At 40.8% G+C, this 20,189-nt stretch overlaps 1 protein-coding gene across 7 annotated transcripts in view; it reads right to left on the bottom strand.

Moving 5' to 3' along the window:
• Positions 1-20,189, bottom strand: part of ANKFN1 (ankyrin repeat and fibronectin type III domain containing 1) — a 463,794-nt gene that overhangs the window by 177,274 nt on the left and 266,331 nt on the right. For all 7 annotated transcript variants that reach the window (XM_049859416.1, XM_049859419.1, XM_049859421.1 and 4 more), the window contains 3 exons: positions 19,225-19,435; positions 4,097-4,291; positions 2,257-2,370 (listed from right to left, as the gene is read on the bottom strand). In XM_049859416.1, the coding sequence (XP_049715373.1) occupies positions 2,257-2,370; positions 4,097-4,291; positions 19,225-19,435 (520 nt within the window). The remainder of the gene's footprint in view (positions 1-2,256; positions 2,371-4,096; positions 4,292-19,224; positions 19,436-20,189) is intronic.

Raw genomic sequence — 20,189 nt, forward strand, 5'->3', positions numbered from 1 at the left:
GCTGTCTGTGGGTACAATAGATGGCCAGCTGTTTTAAATAACCCTGAGATCGGTCAGGTTAAGAACTCAATTTAAGACCTTATAAATTAACACAAGGAACCCTACTTCATAATGCCGCAAACAATTCTATTTATAATGCCTTATTAATCCCCTCCAGTCACTAACAGAACCCATTTGTGCCCTTTTTTTTCAACTTCACTCCGATGCAAATCTCCCGAGATGAGAAGTGTTAATACGTGAACGCTGATAGAATCTGTTGGCATTATGGTCAAGTATTAAATAGCTGACAGTCTGGATAAATTAGCCCCTGATAGCTCACAAATCCAGTGTAAGAAGGAAAAGCCAAGCTGGACAGCATTGATGACATCCTTCATCAAAAGCTAGAGCTGGAGAGGGGCCGAAGGAGGAAAATGCCTATGTCTGACATTGCCTGCAAACACATGCTCTGAGTTTCAGGAAGTTTTGGCAAATGAGACAACCAAGAGAAAGGATCAGAATTGTTTCAAAAGTGAGGCTGTGGGAGGCCATCCTGGGTGGTTGCATTTCTCCAGGGTTGTTAGTACCCCTAAGGCTGCCTTCTCTTGGACTGATACCAAAAACCCAAAATGATAGCCAGTTCAATGCTGTCTAAGGTAAGGTATTACAAACAGAGTAATCTGGAAAACTTCAAGGACCCCAGAAAGCTACAGGGTGTGGACAGAGCAGTGTTATTTGCAGAAACAGAAGTTCTCCTGTGAAGAGACCCTGGGAAAGAGGAAAGCAATGGACTATTTGGATATTTGCAAAGGGAGCAGCACTGATCTGAACTTAGAAATTCTGCCTTGTGGCCTGCCATCTTGAAATATACGTAGTGAGCATTATGAGATTTTAGGACTCTTAGGAGGGTATGTCCTTATGAATCAGGAAAATAGATTTCTTCCTTTTTTGTCTTTCACATTGAAGGGTCAACCTAATATGATGACTTCTGGCTCTGCTGTGAGCCCTTAGGCAAGCCCTTATGCCTCAGTTTTCTCATCTGCAAAATGGGATTCTTAACAGTACTTACTTCACAGGTTCGTAAGGTTTGAATTGAGTTAATACATATAAAGGCTTTAAGCAGGGCCTGGAGCATAGTAGGAGCTAGCTTGCATTGGCTGTGACCATCCTGATACCCCTGTGCTATCTTTCTCCTCCAGGCTCCCTCCTTTCCCAGTGCAGCTGCCCTAGGCAGGTCAGGCAGCACAGCCTCTCTCCTGAATAGCTTCCTAACTGAATCGCTGTCTATTCCAATACATTATACACAGTATTGCCACTTTAGTCTTTCAAAAGTCTACCTCTGCTCTTGTCCCTATTTTATTCAGTGGTTCTGTAGAGATCATCCTTAACCTTGATTTCAAGCTCCATCTTCTGACCCTAGTTCTACCCTAATTTCATGTTTCATTTCACCTTCTCATGAACCCCACCTGTGGAGTGGCGGTATTTTCTACTCCCTCTACACCAAAAACCCATTGCCACTGGGTTGATTTTGACTCATAGCGACCCTGTAGGACAGAGTAGAACTCCCCCATAAGGCTTCCAAGGAGTGGCTGGTGCATTCCAACTGCCAACCTTTTGGTTAGCAGCTGAGCTCTTAACTACTGCACCACCAGAGGTCCATTCCCTCTACAGGATCCATTATTTTCTTCCACTTGTTCTGGTATTTTCTTGCTTTTGTACCCGTGCTCACCGCTCTCTCCACTTGGCATTTCTCTTCCCCAACAGCTTCAGGTCCAAATCCTAGTCATCCTTCAAAGCCAGACCCAAATGCCACCTCCACCTTGGGACCTTTACTGAATCCTCCACCATAAGCAACACCTTTCTTCTCTGACCTCCAACGAACTTTACCTTTTTTTTTTTTTTTTTGATAATCCTCATCCCTATGTACCTGGTGTTATAGCTATCAATTTACATGCCCCCTCTTTAGTACTTTCCATGTGCAAACCTATGATATCCTTAAATCAAGTCTGGCTCTTCATTGTGTCCTCCTGAGTCCCATCCCTAACCACATGCTATGCACAGCCAGTCTTGTGGTTCATCCTTTCTGTGACTCTTCTCACTCACCTTATTGCTCCTTTACATAATGAGGGTCTATGGAAACACTTTTAACTACAAAAGTAAATGGGAAGAAAAAATCCTATCAGAAGACAAAATACACACACAAAATGCACAACTGATTACTAAACAACAGGTTCTTTTTTAAGAAGGAGCAATGAAAAAAAAAAATCTGGAATGCAGTACCTTTATATCTGGTTACTACAGCTGCGTTGACACTAAGAGGCTCCTGAAAGGTGACAGTGAGTGATGTGCTGCTGGTCACCATGAGACAGACATTGGCTGGCACCTCGGGAGCTCCTGGGACAGAATGAAAAACCCAAGGATCTTAACATAGCAAATCCTTTTCAAACAATGTTCCTGCCTCTTCAAAGGATACTCTGAAATGCACGCTACAGAAGCATTTGTTTGTAGAGCCTAATAGCTTTCGCTTTTGAACGTTTTCATTAGAAGTCCTGATGGCTTTTATTTGTTGCCCTTGTGGTCTTATTTGGGCATTAGAACATCTTCTGAAGGAGTAAACAATACCAGTTAAGCCTTCCCAAAGTATCCTGGAAACACAGTAGGAGTTTGGGCTGGACTGGAAGAGAGGAGGATCTTACATTGTGAATAGAGAGCTTTACATTTCACAAAGTACTTTCATATAATCATCTAATTTGAGCTTTTTCACAACTCTGTGGGGGTATAAAGGGCAAATAACAGCATCCATACTTTTGTTTAGCAGAGAAAACTACAGCCCAAAGAGACCAAATGACTTGTTTCAGGAAACAGTGAAGACACGGAGTTAGGGAGAAAGTTCATGGTTTTGAATACCTAGTTCTGGGCTCCTTCTAGTATGGAATCTTAACTCACCTTGCTCTCACGCTGCCTCCTCTTACTGTTGGGTAGTGTTTTTTGAGAAAGAATTCCTAGGTGAATGTTATGCTCACTAATGCAGGTTTTAAAGGACTCCTGATGGTTTCAGGTATTCCTCAACACCCAGAAGGTGTTTTGTAATTTAGAAAATCGCCAAAAAAAGAAAAAGAAAAAAAAAAAAGACATCTAGGCTAAAAATGTGTATATTTAGCATTAATTTGTCCTAAATGAGGCACAATGGCAAATATATTTATGAAAACAACTGCTGAATGTCATTAAACATTTCATGTGTCAGCTTGGCTGAAGAGAGAAGTAATGTTGACAGCAGCTTTCATTAATGTTGCTGAAGGCACTTGCTTGAGGAGAAAGGTTTAGGCCTAGATTTGGTACACTGCAGTGTGCAGTGCACAAAACACAATTTATATCACAACTCAGGTTCCTGCGTCAGAGGGTAATGATGCCTAAACTAATGATGTGGGCTTTCCCTTAAATTTAAAAGTCCAAGTGTAATGTTATTTTGTTGTTTAAATGAAATCTTTTAAAATGAGTTTAATGTTTCACAAGTCTTTGAATTTTATATATATTTTTTACATCAGGGGCTACACCAAGCAGTATTTTCCAGAGCATTATCCAGAAAAAAAGCTTTTCTTAAACTAACAGAAGAAACTGGTAAGGAGAATGAAAGTGTAGACAAAAGCATAATTCATGATTTCATTGACTGTCCTTCTCTGTTGCCTGTATGAAGTCCAGTTTATAGCCCTATATAAAAAATGCAGTAGAGAGTTGAAGACAAGTAGCTCACACTTGAGCTTGAAGCAGAAACTGGACAAATAGGCAAACAAATATTTTTCCATCTCCACATCCCAAAATCTAGCCACTTAGGGCATCAGACCATCCAGGCATTAAGGTGTAGTGGGTGGAAAGTGCTAGATGAGTGTGACATGGTGGAGGGAGGCCAGAAGCACTGAAGCCTCATGGCTGTGGTCAGAGAACCTATCAGGAGCCAGAAAATTAAGCAAGACAAAGATCCTTTTACAGCCCTTGCTCCAAATAGGCTGACAACAGCTATCCTTGACCTTGTAGAGTTGCAAAAAAGCAGTAAAAGAAGGCCTGGCTGTCTCAAACCAAGGTTTGGTCTTGTTAAATGTAGAAGTTGTCTACTTATACTCACTGGCATGCTCAAAGCCTGTTTTCATGCGTCTGTAGAGCCGATACCTCCACTCCCAAGCTTTCAGCTGTTTCTCTTTCTCTGTGTTGTCCAGACTGAATCCTTCATTCTCCACCTGGGCAGACAGTTCACTCACCCTCTCCTGGGCTTCCTGGGCCAGTGTGTTGAGGTGCATTGCTCGGCTTTCCAGGCTGACAACTAAATAAAGGAAAAGAAATAGGGTGTCTACCTTTCTTCTGAGGAAATGCTACTTCCTTGGCAGGATAGCTGAGAGTCCACTATGGGTTTTAAAAAAATGCTAGGGGAAAGAAAGTGAGATCTATGTTTGCTATTAACTATCTTATTACAACAAAGGCTAATTAGTGACATTTATAACTAGGTTAAGTGGTACATTCATCAAATTAAGACATTCCCATTGCTCTCTGGTCCTCCTGTCATATCCACTCCCAAGTAACTACTTCACACTGTTAATTAAAATTCCACCCTCAAGTACCCAAGAGGGCCACTTCTAATTCAGATTGCACACATTTGTTTCTATGACCTTTAGAGGGACAAACACTTGAGAGAAAAAGCTCTTTAGGACTGGGAGGCCCTAGAAAAAGTTGTCCATGACACACATTACATTCTGCCAAAATTGCTTACCATGTTTGTTTTTGTGGAACCCGATTCACATTTTCTGCTCTTATCATTCTTCCTAGCTCATAGGCATTTTTCCATGTGTGTCTTAGAAGCATACTTCTGTTATTATTAATCAATTTATTTGCTGCTAACAAAGTGCTCCGCCACTGCTAGCACCGTTGAGTTAGTGAGTTTTGATGGCTAGATGACCTGGGTGTGATCGGACGTTGCTGAGTTCTCATTGATGTGGTCTGATGTGTAGGGATGATCCTCAGAGATGCCTGTCCCCAAGATGGTAGGTTATACTAGCTCTTCTTGCCGAGGGAGGTCATAGAGCTTGGTTTTTTTTTTTTTTTTTTTTCCTATTTTATCCAATATGTGATAGTCTCTATTTGATCTGTATTGTGTTGCTTACCCAAGTCACCCTATGAGGGTGAATACTTGTTAATGATAGAATATTCTGTTAGGCTGGGAGGCTGCTTCTTGCAGTCCACTCATGGTCCTTACCCATGTGAGGGTCTACCTAGGTGGTCACCTGCCCACTTTGGTGGAGCCACTCCTGGTTAGTGATAAAAGAAGAGACCACAGACAGCCTTAGCATGAGCATGTGGCAAAGGATCACACAAATAATGAGGCAAACCCGAATCAAGTTCTGCAGATCTGTTGCCAAAATGTGTTTGATACTTTCTGTGACCAAAACAACATTTCCCCCGGTGAGCAAGTGGGTGGGGGAGGATCCAATCATTTCATTCTTCTAATTAACGGGGAAAATATTATGAAGATAACTCAAGTGAAAATTTGCTAGGTGTATTTTGAAATGGAAATTAGGTGGTTCTATATTCATATTCTCTGTGTTCACAGGCATGTTTGCGTTAATTACAGGAAATGAGGACTAATTTATGATTGCCCCCGCTCACCATCAGTCTAAATTTATTTACAGATGAGGTCAATGAAAAATGAGTTGAGCCTTTTTTCTTTTTCTTTCTTTCTTTCTTCTTTCTTTTGAAAGTTGCTGTTTAGAACACTCAGGACTGTGTTTTGCTGCAGATTTGTCACGGCTAATGAATGTTGCCGTAGCAGTCAATCATGTACTCTAAATACCGTCACACTTTTCTTTTTTTTTAAAGCCTCAGTCATGAGCCATGACAGAAAAATAAACAAATAAATATAAAGCTAAAAAACTCTTTCACTGAGCGGCTACACTATGCAGAACCCCCCTGGGATGGCTAATGGAGGCCAGAATAAATGATAATATAAGTGCTGTGGACGTAGGGAAGCAATGATGGTATGTGAACACGGAGGTTCTGCAGAAAAAAAATACACATACATACACACGGGCACATACTCCAGTGGAAAAATTGGCAATATTAGTAGCCTCAAGGTGCAATTTCCTGGAGCAGTGAGATTGACAAGTCAGTCCTAAATGCTGTTAATTTAACTAACTTCAGATTAATGGTAGAGTCTGCTATGACTGAAACCCTCAAACACAGTCTCATTATAGCCTTGCTGGGAAGGTCCTAAATATAGGCATTGACAGTTTAAAACAAATTCGTATACATTTGTGTATTTTTAGACATAGGTTAGGCGTCAGAGTTTGTGTCACAGTTTTCAGGTTGATTAATTGACCCAGTAACTGCACCCTCTACCCACTCCCTCCTCCTTCTTCCACTCCAAATTGTAGAGAAAATGGGGGAATTGTCCTTGCTAAGTCATTCAGTGGGCTTTTTATTGTAAGCCTGATGTTTGAATTGCATGCATGCGTCAACACTTGGGTGATAGACACATGATTTATAAAAATAAATTTTTCTAATACTATGAAATCCCCCCTATTAATTTTTATATCCACAACAGTTATTACTGGTGTGAATTCCAGGTGGCATTTCAGATGGACAGCTTCTCTTGAGCTATGCTTGGCTCCCCCTGAAATTTTTCCTGCTTTCCCTAGCGCAACGTGTTTTGTTTCTGCACTCATCTTTGCCCTTTCTCCTAGGCTTTAGACTTGATGTTGTTTGAGTTGTAGTGGTAAGGGGACTTTACATCTTCAAGAGAAAGCACTTTGCCTCTTCATAGACTAACAGGGAAGACTCAGAATTTTATAGCCAGATGGCTCTTCCAAGATCATCTAGAACCCTGTGCTTCCTAAACTGGAGTACCTAAACTCCAAGGTAATATGGTAGTGCCAGTACAGCGGGCATCCCTGAAGCCATAGTGTGAATATATGTACATCTTGGCCTTTCTATAGACTTGAATTTTATATTCAGATTTTGGTGAAAGTTCATTATTTAGAAATTAAAACAAACACTTCTACTATGGAGGAGCGTAGAAAATTTTCCAAAAAATTCAAGATTAAAAACAGAGAGATTTTACAGAAATCTCTCCTTTTTTTCAAGGTGGGTCACTTGCCTCTGTCGTTAGAGGTATTTTCATGGGCAAGTTGAGAGGCATTAAATGAGCCGGTGGTTTCCAACCACTTTACCAAGCGTACCTTTTATTATTGCTTTTTTATCTATAAAAAAAATAGATTTTTTAAATTGCTTAATAAAACATTCTCTTTTTAAAGATTTTTTTGTTTGTTTATCAAGCCAGCTGACTTATATTTATTTTTATCTCTAATGTTAATGACCTATATAACTGCCAATAGAAGCATCTTTTCATTATGAGATAGTCAACACACCAAACTAGGTTGATATATTTTAAACAAAAGCAAATAAATATAATTATATTAGACTCTGTAGTTGTATCTTGAGTAACGGTGCGATACCCCCAAAAACCAAACCCGTTGCCATCAAGTCGATTCTGACTCATAGCAACCCTATAGGACACAGTAGACCTGCTCCATAGGGTTTCTAAGGAGTGCCTGGTGGATTCGAACTGCCCACCTTTTCGTTAGCAGCTGTAGCTCTTAACCACTACACCACCAGGGTTTCTAGTGGTATGATAGGTTAGGTTTTTTCAAACCTTGGAAATTGTTCTGGGAGGCCCATTTCTATCTTTGTGACCCCAGGATGGGAACGATTTCGATCCCTTCCTCTTGAAAATGAAGAAACCAAAACCCTTGGATAAGTGGGATGATTTATCCAAGATTTTCTTATAAACCTTAAAAACTCAGTAAATTTCCTCTAAATTAAATGGAATACAAATCAGCCTCTTATCTCTAATTGCAATTTTCTAATTGGTGTTTTTTTGGCATAAGGTCGGTCAACTCATTTTGGCTAGTTGGTTGGTTATATGAGAGAAGAATTCTCCAGATGTTTATGGGTTTGGTGACTTAGAGATGAGAGAGCTGGAATAATAACTAGCCAGGATTTTCTTAACACTTTGAACCTCCTGATTTATTGGAGAAAGACTATGTCTATTTTATGATTCATTTTCCTACCCACCCTCTTCTCTTTCTCTTGGGTCCATTCCTCTCCCGCTTTCATCCACTGGATGTTTTCTTCTGGAGTTCAGCACTCCTGATCTGTTTGCAAGGCTTGGACTCTTCTCTCTTATTGCCATTAGTTGCTTCTCTAGCCAAGCAACCGTCCCTCTGAGCAGCCATTGCCAGCACAATAGAGGGTCTATGAGTGTGTGGTGAGCAGACTGAGGGGCTAAGACAACTTGGCGGCCCCTGAAATAGGCTCTGTGCTATTGTGGTGTTTAATTGTCAACAGCATTTCTACCACCCAGTGCTTCGGAGTAGGTATTTGTTATAAGAGCTGCCTAGCTAATTAACTACAGGGTGGGTGGGGGTTAGGGCAGGAACTTGGTGTTCAAAGAATACAATTACAGTTACTGTTTAAATCCTGAGATAAATATCAAGGCCTGTGTGGATTTTCTTCCCACCAGAATCTATCCTACAGATAGCCAACTAGTTACTATTCCTTATTTTCCCCTATTAGTGAATTTGGGCCGGGTTGATAATTGCTTAAAGCTTGAAAATATACTGAGGGTAAAATGCAAACTAATTTTAAATTTTAATTGAGTCTTTTAGGGAACAATTCATTCGGCTTGCTTGAAAAAATGGGTACATACATTTGACCATTGCTAATAATATGCCATTTTTTCAATTTAGCAACAACTTTTGTATTGTTATCAGCATTTTCCTCTTTTTATTGATGAGAATAATCAGGCGTCAAGACAATCATTTAATCTGTGTTAGAAGGATTCTTACAACCAACCTTAGATGCCTCTCCCTACAGTACCCTTGGCCCTGCTGATTTCTTCTATGTGGGGAACTCATTGTTTACCAAGACAACCTAATTGATTTTCACACAACTCTGAATTTTAAAAAAAGTGCTTCCTTATCCTGAGCTGAAATCTTTCCTTTTATTTCCAAGGTGGAGGCAATGTGGCAAAGGGATTTTGGGGTCTGGTGGCGTAGTGGTAACGAGTTCAGCTGCTAACGAAAAGTTGGCAGTTCAAATCCACCAGGTGCTCCTTGGAAACCTTGTGGGGCAGTTCTACTCTGTCCTATAGGGTCTCTACGAGTCGGAACAGACTCGATGGCAACAGGCTTGGTTTAGAGATCAAGCATAGTCCCTTATGAATGTGTGACCCTAACTAGTTATGAACGCTGCCATCTTGAGCCCAAGTGCCTCATCTGCATAATAATAGTGCTTGTTTCATAAATTGTGATAAGTTAGTGATAATTTTTATACAGAAGGCTCTCAATGGATATTTGCATTATTGTTATTCTACACATTAGTCTTTTTTATATTTTTCAGAGTCACAAAAATAAATCAAAATACTTGTTTTGTAAAATAACATTTAAGTTATTCCATCACACACATACACACACACAAATCTCTTTATCCCAGGTAAAAATTTCTCATTCCAGCTATTGTTCAGAAATATATACTAATAAGCTCATTGCCGTTGAGTTGATTCTGACTCATAGTGACCCTATAGGACATACTAGAACTGCCCCATAGAGTTTCCAAGGAGCTCCTGGTGGATTTGAACTGTCGAACTTTTGGTTAGCAGCCGTAGCACTTAACCACTATGCCGCCAGGGTTTCCACATATACTAATAAGTGGTGTCAATTTCAACTCCATCTGTTATTTCAAAGGAGAAAACAAGGTCACCAAGGTATAAACCTTGAATTGTAAGCCAATATCCTCTGGGCAACCAAGAATGGCAGTTAATAAAATTTATCTTTGTTAATCACAAGTGACAACCTTCTAAAAATTTCACAACCAACTTGTCTTAAGGTAGAAACATCAAAAGAAATAATACAGAAGTATTCCAATAATTAAATGGTTTAAATAAAAAACAAACAACAAAGAAACAAAAAAACCCTCATGCCAGAGAAAGTTAAACGTAAGTTTCAATTTACCTGTCTTGCTAAGGTTCAGGACTTACAACTCATTTTTGCTTCACTTAGGTCTTAACCTGTTGTCTTATTTTCAGGTTTTCCCAAGGACTCTGAGAGTGTAATTCTAAAAAGGTTTTGGAGATTGGAGATTAAGTGTCTTACTTAATTAGAGTAGAACTTTCTTTTCCTAGAATTCAGTACACCCTGACATGATGTTCTGGAGTGTTCCTCCTTGCTATGCTCCAGCAAAACATAGACTCACAAAGTCCATATTATATAAGTTGTAACTTGCAGTTCTTTAAGAAGTCAGAGACAGTGACACAGAGGGCGACTTCCTGCCCAGGTCTGACCAACCTCAAAGAGGAAAATGGACATCTTCTCTGAAACAAACACAAAAAACACTTGAGCAAATTATTTAGAAAATTCAAAACAGATTATCCAATGACGTCACAGGGGGCTTAAGTATGAAACAAGATAACTATATCTTCTGCCAATATTTGCAGCGCTGTCCAATAGAAATATAATGTGAGCCACGTAACTTAAATTTCTTAGCAGCCACATCAAAAAAGTAAAGAGAAATAGGTGAAATTAATATATTTTAGTTAATACAATATATCTAAAATATTGTCATTTCAACATGTAATCAACCTAACAATTATTAATGAGATATTTTATATTCTTCCTTTTTTCCATATTAAGCCTTCGAAACCCAGTGTGAATTTTACATTTATAGTACATCTCAATTTGGACTAGCCACATTTTAAGTGCTCAATAGTTACATGTGTTGGCCAGTATAATTTTAGAACATAAAATTCTGCAAACTGTAAAAAATGCTTGTATCGGGCACCGTTTTGCAACACGAACTATACGACAGATGGGAAAAATATTTAAATTCTTTGCCAGAAACCCTTGGGTTGGTTTATTTTGTTTTTGGGAATTAGCTTTTTTTTTTTTTTTTTGGACCATTAGCAATGTGCTAGGTCATATGAGAAATATTTTTAAAGGATTATTCCATTTAATTCTCAGCAGTCCTAGATAGGTACTGTGGTAGCCAGCTTCTAAGAGGATCCCTGATGATCCCTGTTGCCTAGTATTGACACCCTTGTATAAACCTCTCCTGTACTATATGAGAGTTGGTCTGTGTGATCGATAGAATTCAGTAGAAATGATAGCATGTGACCTCTAAGATTAGGTTATAAAAAGACACTGTGGCTTCCGTCTTGGTTGGTCTCTCTCTCTCATATCATTTGCTCTGGGGGAAACCAACTGCCATGTGGTGAAGCAACTCTTTGGAGAGGCCCACACAGTAAGGAACTGAGATGCCTCTTACCAATAGCCACCTGAATAAGCTTGGAAGTAGAGGTTCCAGCTCAATAAAGCCTTAAGGTGACAGCAATCTCATGGGAGATCCTGACCCAGAATTACCCAGCTAAAGTGGTCCTCATTCCAGACCTTTGGGAACAGTGACATAAGGTTTATTGTCTTCCACGGCTAAGTTTTGGGGGCAATTTGCTACACAGCAATGTAATTAAGACAAAAAAACAAAACAAAACAAAACAAAAAACACAGTGCCGTGGAGTCAATTCTGACTCATAGTGACCCTATAGGACAGAGTAGAACTGCCCCATAGAGTTTCCAAGGAGCGCCAAAATTAATACAAAAAATTATTACCTACATTTTACAAATGAAGAAACTGAGGTCCAGAGAGGTTAAGGCACTTGCCCATAGGTAGTAAGTGATAGAGGGGGAATTTGGAGCCAGAATTGACTCCAGAAACTTGATTCTTAGCTGCACGAAAAAAACCTCTATTTTCTGTTTTTGTCATTTGTGTGAAAACACATGGGAAAAGTCTGGGTACCCACAGCACTTATATCAATGGTTATGTTGGGGGAATTGAGGGCGGGGAACCTAGATTGTGTGTGTGTGTGTGTGTGTGTGTGTGTGCTGGGTAGGCTCTCAAAGGCAGCTTTAGCTTTATCTATAATGTGCTCTGATTTTTGACAGGGAGATGTATTCTGCGTTGCATGGATGTTTAAAAATTAAAAACAAAAGGGTGAAGAGACAATGACCAACACTTGAAGAACAGGTGACTGGAACTTTTGTGGTCACCTTATGTTTAAACAATTATTTGGAAACATAAAAACGAGAAAAGGCCAATTCACTTGATATTTAGTAAAATCATTCCATTCAAAAGAAACAATATGTTCAGACCCTTCAAAAGAAGTAGCCGTGGACTTCCTTCATTCAGTTAAATATCGACTGCCTACTGTTTGCTGGGGATACAGTGATGAATATAAAAGACAAAGGTCCTGCTCTCATGGAGTTTATATTCTAATGCAGGAGAGGGAAAATAAGCAACTACAAGGAGAGAAAAATACCATGCAGTGAAAATTGCTATGCAGAACATTAAAATAATGTGGTTGGAAAGTGACCTCAGACCTCAGACTTGTTGACTGGTGCAAACCTGTCTTAAGGATGTGACATTTAAGTTGAGATAAGAATGTTAAAAGGCGTTGGCCCATGTAATGATCAAGATGAAAAGCATTCAACATTCCAGGCAGAGGGAACAGCTAGTACAAAGGCCCTATGGTAAGAATGGCTTGGCACATGCAAGGAATGGAATGGAGGCTGGTGTGGCTGAAGCATTATGGGTGAGAGGCAGGCAGCATAAGATCAGGTTAGACCGGCAGACTTGTAAGCCAGGGTGAGGATTTAGACACCTATTTTAATGAAGCAGCTAAAAATATTTGGGGACTGATTCTGGAGACCTGCTGAAGGCTTGTTCTTTAATATTTAATGGCTTCAAATCTTTCTCCTTTGAGGGTGGATTTGATTTCAGGAAATGCTCTAAATCATTTGAGGCCAAGTCTGGTGAACATGGAGGGTGATGATGGTGAGCAGCACTGTTTTGGAACAAAAATCAGGTGGGACTCTAAGGAACGAGTCAGATTTTCTCATAAACTGGCTCTGAGGACAATTCCAAAAGTGTTTAGAGCAATGGCAGCACTGTTGGGGCAAGTGTGGGGCCTCCCATGAGGACCATGTTAAAGGATAACACTCGTTTGGATTGTGGACTTTCTGGTGTGTTTGTTTACATAAAGCCAGCCTCATTAGTTTATAGTCACACCTCTTAGACGTGGCCTGAAGCGGCCCAACACCAACAAGCCTCCCTGAGAACCCCTGACTACCGCAGAAACTGGTGGGCATCCTGACAGGTTTCTTGACATTTAACACTGGTGTCTACGCCATACTCAGATGACCGCAACTCTGCAATCACGTTTTATAAAGTAACTGAACACAGCTAATTCTGGGTGACATTTCCTAGTTCCACAGGCATCTTTGGAGAGGCAGTGAAAGTAATGCAGAGGGAGGAGAGAGAAGGGAGAATACAGCTAAGGGAATGGACAGAAAACCTAAAAATCAGGAGCATTCCACCATTCTCACTGGTCCACATTATTAAACTGTGTAAAAACAAAAACAACCAGGCTGTATCTACAACCAAATTCCACAACAGTCCCTGGAAAACTAGTCTACTAGCCAAAGTAACAACAACAAAAGGTACCCAAAGTATAAAGGTTTCTCTCATACATTTTGTGTGTGTGTGTGTGTGCGCTAAAATTCAATACCTGCAATTAATTCTCAGCCCCATAAGACTAGGACAAAAATTTCAATGGAAATTTTCTGAGTATCTACTACCCGCCAAGTAGTGGGGTCAAAGGCTTGAGAAAAAATCCATGAGAGTGACCAGATTCACACATGGTTCCGCTGCCGTCAAGTCGATCCCAATTCATAGCGACCCAGTAGGACAGAGTAGAACTGCTGATAGGGTTTCCAAGGCTGTAAATCTTTATGCAAGCAGTCTGCCACACATCTTCCTCCTGCATAGCAGCTGGTGAATTTGAACCACTGACTTTTCGGTCAATAGCCAAATGCTTAACCACTGTGCCACCAGGGCTCCTTTCACACAGGGTAGTTACCCATGAAGAGTTAGTTTTTTCACTGGTTGTCTCAGGGTAATAGTTTCAGGGGTTTATCCAGCTTCCATGACTCCAGAAAGTCTGGATTCCATGAGAATTTAAAATTCTGCTCTGCATTTTCCCCCTTTTGATCAGGCTTCTTCTATAAAATCTTTGATCAAAGTGCTCAGTAGTGACGGCCCATCACCATCCAGCTCTTCTGGTCTCGTGGCAAAGGAGGCAGTTGTTCACGATGGCAATTAGCCACACATTCCATTTCCTCCTACTGTTCCTGACTATCCACCTTCCTCTGTTGCTCTAGGCAAATAGAGACCAATTGTTAGATGGCAGCTTGCAAGCTTTTAAGACCACATGACGGGGGCTTTTATATGTGAAGACAATAAGTCTTTCTCAAATAGCAGTTGTTCAACTGAGCATGAGTCACGGCGATTAAGACGTGGAGGGTGTGAAACAATCAGGAGCATAGCCCTCAGGTGTCTTGAGTTTTCCTAGTTTTACTCCTTTCAAATTCTGTGCTCATTTTCTAAGCTCAGGATACCAGTCTGAGAGGAGGTACTTGGCAGTCCACTTCAACAGTGTCTGCTGTTTTCTGCCACAAAAACCAAAAAACCAAACCCATTGCCATTGAGTCAATTCTGACTCATAGTGACCTTACAGGGCAGAGTAGAACTGCCCCATAGAGTTCCTAAGGAGGGGCTGGTGAATTTGAACTGCCGACCTTTTGGTTAGCAACTGAATGCTTATTACTCTGTACTTTATTAAAGGTAGGAAGAGCAGAAAAAAGTCATTGAAAAAAAGCCCAATGAGTAGGCTGGGGTTTTGCATATGTTTAACTGCAGAGTAATATGCCAGGTTGGGTGACCACTTCTGGGACTTTTCCTATGAATAAGAGAAGATAAACGGTTCAGTTTCAAGCCGTGTTTTTTAAAGAACACTTCCATATAGCTTTGTGATTGTGGGGTTAAATGCTGGAAGATGGACCTGTCCAATGCCTTAGGAGTTATGTCCCTAAACCCATCTGTTTCTTTGTGATTCCTGTTTTGAAATGGAAACAATTACAGATGTCACTGAGGACTTTCTTCTGAGTTTTGTTGGTATCCTTGGCTTGCACAGTGGAAAGAGTAGTGGACTAGTTTTCAGAAGAGAATAAACAGGGAAGGGAAGAAAGAAAATGAACCTTATTAGAAACCCTACACTCTGCTTTGAAATATTTGCCTGTCTTTAGGGGAGGGTCAGGAAAAGAAGAAGGTAAGCACACACTGTGTGCCAATCAGGGTGTTAAAAGTTTTTTCAAAAATATGAAAGCATTTAATACAGAAGATCTGGGTTCGAATTATGGCTCCACCACATATTAGTTTTGTACCTTTGAATGAACTCTTTGTCTTTTCTTATTCTACTTTTCTCATTGGTAAAAATGAGGAAGACAACTCCAACCTCACTAGCCAGTTGTGAGGATTAGGTGAGATGATGCAGGTGAAAGCATTTTTGTACTGTGTAAAACACTCTAAGAACTTAAGGCATCAGCATTATTTTTCCTCTCATACCTGGCCTCTGCAGTTTCTGGGAACGGTTTGTGGCAGGTGTTTGCTCGTCTGGTTCTGGCTGGCAGACTGTGGTTTTTCTCATGGGCTGGTTCGTAATCATGCACAGAAGCCACTCTGTTTCTTTTGTACTAGATGTATAAAGTGAATTTAAAATCCCTGAAAACAAATTGTGTTCTAGCCTGCCTCTCTCCAACAGCAGTGGCACCTTAGTGCATAGAACAGAACAAAGAAATACACTGCAGGATTTTAGCAAACAGTGCAGAGGAAAAAATGCAAGTGCCCAGTGGCTGCAGTCCTCCATATTGGTTATTTGGGAAGGCAGGACCTTCGTGCTGAAGGAGCCCAGTCACTGGCATCCCACAGACTTGAGTCCCTGACGTCTCTATTCATTTGCTAGACGCATGAGCTTCAGCCAATCACTTAACCTCTCAGAGTCACAAATTCCACATCTTCGAAGTGGAGTTAGTAACATCATTCTGCAAGGTTAGTGTGAAGACCAGAGGTTATGTATGTGGATAGTTTGTAGGTGCCCACTCAATATTCCTCTGCATTTTCTACACAAGGGTGAGTCTTTAGATGCTACTTTCTCTTTGACTTCTTGGGTGGCCAAGGTGACTTAGAGGTGATATTTCCTGTAGGCTGAATCCTGGGTTTATCTCTCACTGCCCTTACAACTTTGTGATGATAACTTGGTTATCATCCCAGAGGGCACAAGGAAAACCAGCAATCGCTACACAAATTTGCTTTTGGTTTAATTAGATATTTAGGAATTGAGTTCTTTTATGGAGGTTTAAATATGCACAAAGGGGCTTTGGGAGGCTGGGGGTCTTACTGTTTTCATGGAAAATGCAGAGTTCTTTGTAGCGTCTCAGGTAAGTAGGACTAATGTTTCATCTAGCCAGTGCAGGATGGCCGTGGCAACATCTGGATGAATGGTCTCCTTGTTCCTATAGAATGGGGCTCAGTCTGCATTCTCCATGTTCAGACCCACTGATTCTTTCTCCACCCCTCTCCCACTGGATCTTTGGGACATTACTGCAGAATAAATCTGAAGGTAGCAAAGAAGCCTTTCGATTTCTTTCCACGCTTATTTGTCCATTCCTTCAAATCTGCCAGTTCCATTAAAAAAGGAGTAACACGTTGACTCTGGAGCTCTTTTGGAGAGCCCAAACCCTACTGAATACCTTCACTCTCTTTGACATGGATGTGGTGAACTTGGCATTTTTAAAATAGTTTTCAGATACAAGGACAGGCGTCTCTGCCTGGTGTAAGGGGTGTCTTTGGGTGGTGGTGGTTCTGGAAATTGAGGAGCAGGGATGTGGCCTCTAATTACAGATTTGCTTGCTTCTCTTTCAGCCTTCTGGGTCTCACCACTTGGAAGTAGGTGAATAAGCATTAGTGAAACTAACAGTTTGATGAGTTTACTTTTTTTTCTTTTAGGAAACGTAAAAGCCGTGGCTTAGAGCCATTTGTGGTCTTTGGGTCAGAGAGTTTGCACCGAGGGGAATATTAGTGCCTACCTCGAAGTGAGCACTAAAGGAGTCAATGCATGGAAAATGCTCAGAACGGGGCCTGCCACAGGGTAAGTGCTGTATGATATTATCCCAGCCACTTCTGGGGGAGGCTGCAAGGACTGTGAAAAACTTGCACTGACAAGGTACTATCAGAGTCCCTGGGTGGTGCAAATGCTTAAGGGCTACTAACCAAAAAGTTGGCGGTTCAAATCCACCAAGAGATGCTTTGAAAGAAAAGTCTGGCTATTTCCTTCTGAAAGGCCGTATTCGCTGAAAATCCTATGGAGCACAGTTCTGGAACACATGGAGCTGTCATGATTCAGAATTGACTTGACAGCAACTGGTTTGGTTTGTTGGTAGCAAGTACTACCAGTTCTACTTCAAAATACACCCAGAAAGAAGCCAGTTACAAAAGACCGTATATTATATGATTCCATTTATATGAAATGTTCGAAGTAGACAAATCTAAAGAGACAGAAAGTAGATTAGTGGCTGCCCAAGGCTGGGAGGGGTGAGGGGTTGGGAGGTGATACCTAAAGGGTATGGGGTTTCTTTTTGGGGTGATGAAAATATTCTAAAATTGATTGCGGTGATGGCTGTACAACTCTGAGAATATACTAAAAACCATTAAATTGTACACTTTAAATGAATAAATTGAGTGGTATGTGAATTATATGTTAATAATATTGTTACGAAAAAATACATCTCCAGAATTCTACCACTGCTCATCAGCACTGTCACTACCACGCTAGTTTTAGCAACCAGCACCTCCTTCCTGAACCACTAAAATCGTCAACTAGTGGGTCATTCTTAACACACTCAGCTGCTAACTGAAAGGTCAGAGGTTTGACTCTGCCCAGAGGTGCCTCGGAAGAAAAGCCTGGCAACCTACTTCCAAAAAATCAATCACTGAAAACCCTATGGAAGCACAGTTCTACTCTGACACACATGGCATCGCCATGAGTCAGAATCGACTTGACAGTGATTGGTTTAGCAGATCTTCCTAATTTCACAGTTGCCCTGCTGCTGTCGATTTGTAAAAGAGCGCTGTAGTGGTCTTTGAAAACGTAAAGCAGAATACGTCATTCACCGCCCTAGGCTGCTCCACTGACTTCCCATTATACTATGAACAAAAATCAGTCATCTTACTCTGGCCTGCCAGGCCCTGCATGACTGGTCCCAGTGACTTCTCCCTCGGCTAGTCCTCTCCCCTTTGCTCCTTTTCTTTAGCCACACTGGCCTTCTTGTTCCTGAAATAGGCCAAGCTCATTCCTGCTGCCTCAGAACCTTTCCACTTGCTGTTCACTCTGCCCAGAATTGTACCTCCTCATGGCTCACTCCTTTATATTGTTTAGGACTCAGTTTACATATCACTCATTGCAAAGGCTTCACTTGCCTATCCTATTTTAAATTGTCCCTTTCCCGTCAATCTCTAACCACTCATCCCTTTTACTTTATTCATAGCAATTGTCACTATTTGAATGCATATAGTAATTCATCTATTTATTTGTTTGGGGCCACAGTGGTTGAGAGCTATGGCTGCTAACCAAAAGGTCAGCAGTTTGAAGTCACTGGGCACTTCTTGGAAACCCTATGGGACAGCTCTACTCTGTCCTGTAGGGTTGCTATGAGTCAGGATACACTCGATGGCAATGGATTTGGTTTTTTGGCTTTATTTACTTGTTTATCGGTAGTCTCCCTCACTAGTACGTAAGTTCTATAAAACTACGGATTTTGTGTTGTTTATCACTGCATCCCTACTACCAACAGCAGTGCCTGGCACTTAGTGTTTATCAAATGAATGAATGAATGAATATGGCCCCACACTGACTGCATACACAAAGACATGAACACACAGGTGCTCATTCTTTTTCTGGGTGTATCGGCTCTTCTATATCTTCACTTAGACGATCTCAGGTAATATTTTAAAGCTCAGGATAAATTCTTAGAAGAAAGTCCTTTGGAGGCTTCTTTCAATACCGGTCAGTATATTCCATTTAGAATGAAAACTGATGCTCAGTCTGATAAACAATGTATTTTTTTAATTTGCATCAAAGTCCTTAAAACTAAGCCAAGGCTTAGTCAAACATTCTTGCTCTGAAGATCAACAATGGCTGTTTTGGTGGCATAAAGCTGGTGTCTAGTTGTAATAGTAGGCATCTCTATTCTCAGGTTTACTTACAGTGTGGACTTTCTCGGGCCCCTGTCCTCAGAAGAATCCTAGCAATGGGCACATTGTTGGTCATGATGGCAATATCCAGGGGCGTCAGCCCCTCACTGTTGGGTGTGTTGAGATCCAGTTCTTCTGGCGTGTATTGATACAGAAGGAGCTGCACAGCGTCCATGTCCTGCTGCTTGACTGCCTCAAACATGGCTTCATTGCCCTGGCAGTTCTGGAGGAGAAGGACAAAAGCGAGTTAGCACGGCTTCATAACGCAGTATGCCTTTGCAGCTTAGCTATTTTGAATTTTAGAGGCTGCTTCAGCGAATGTATTCCCACTTATAAGTGACATAACTACAATATATCCTGGGTTCCGCAAAGTAAATTCCATGTTGGACCTTCTCTCCGTCATTTCTAACGGGGATTGTTGAACAGATCTACACATTCAGATGCACTTAAACAATAGAGTAGAACACTGCTAGTCCATAAATAAGAGCAAAAACATCAGCTTCTCCCAAACCTGTGTTTGTGGAATAGAATACTGTTCTATAGATCACTGAAAGGTGTCCTCTAAAGAAAGTAGCATGTGGTCAAATTAATTAGGTAAATACTGGATTACGCCAAGTCACCCCATTACTTTACTGTAGGGCCTCTTAGAAACTTTAGTAATTTTAACACGAACTGTGGCTTTCCAAGAGGGGAAAATATGACGTTTCAAATGCTATTTGATCCACAACATGTTTTTCGTTGTATTTCTTTTATACATGATCTTAGCCAAAGGCTGAGAAGCAATCGTTGCATGTATTTTAACTGCCCCTGGAACAGTGCTCTGCAGAACATGGTTTGGGAAACACTGGTATAGATAACGTGGCACAGGTAATTTATGACTGGCTTGGAACTGAGAGTACAGATTCTCTGTTTCTCTCAAACCCATCCTCTCCCTCTATCTCCTGTCTCTACTATTGCTCAGACTGTTAGGATCCCTT

Source organism: Elephas maximus, chromosome 19 (genome assembly GCF_024166365.1).
Source record: "Elephas maximus indicus isolate mEleMax1 chromosome 19, mEleMax1 primary haplotype, whole genome shotgun sequence".
NCBI classification, from domain to species: Eukaryota; Metazoa; Chordata; class Mammalia; order Proboscidea; family Elephantidae; genus Elephas; species Elephas maximus.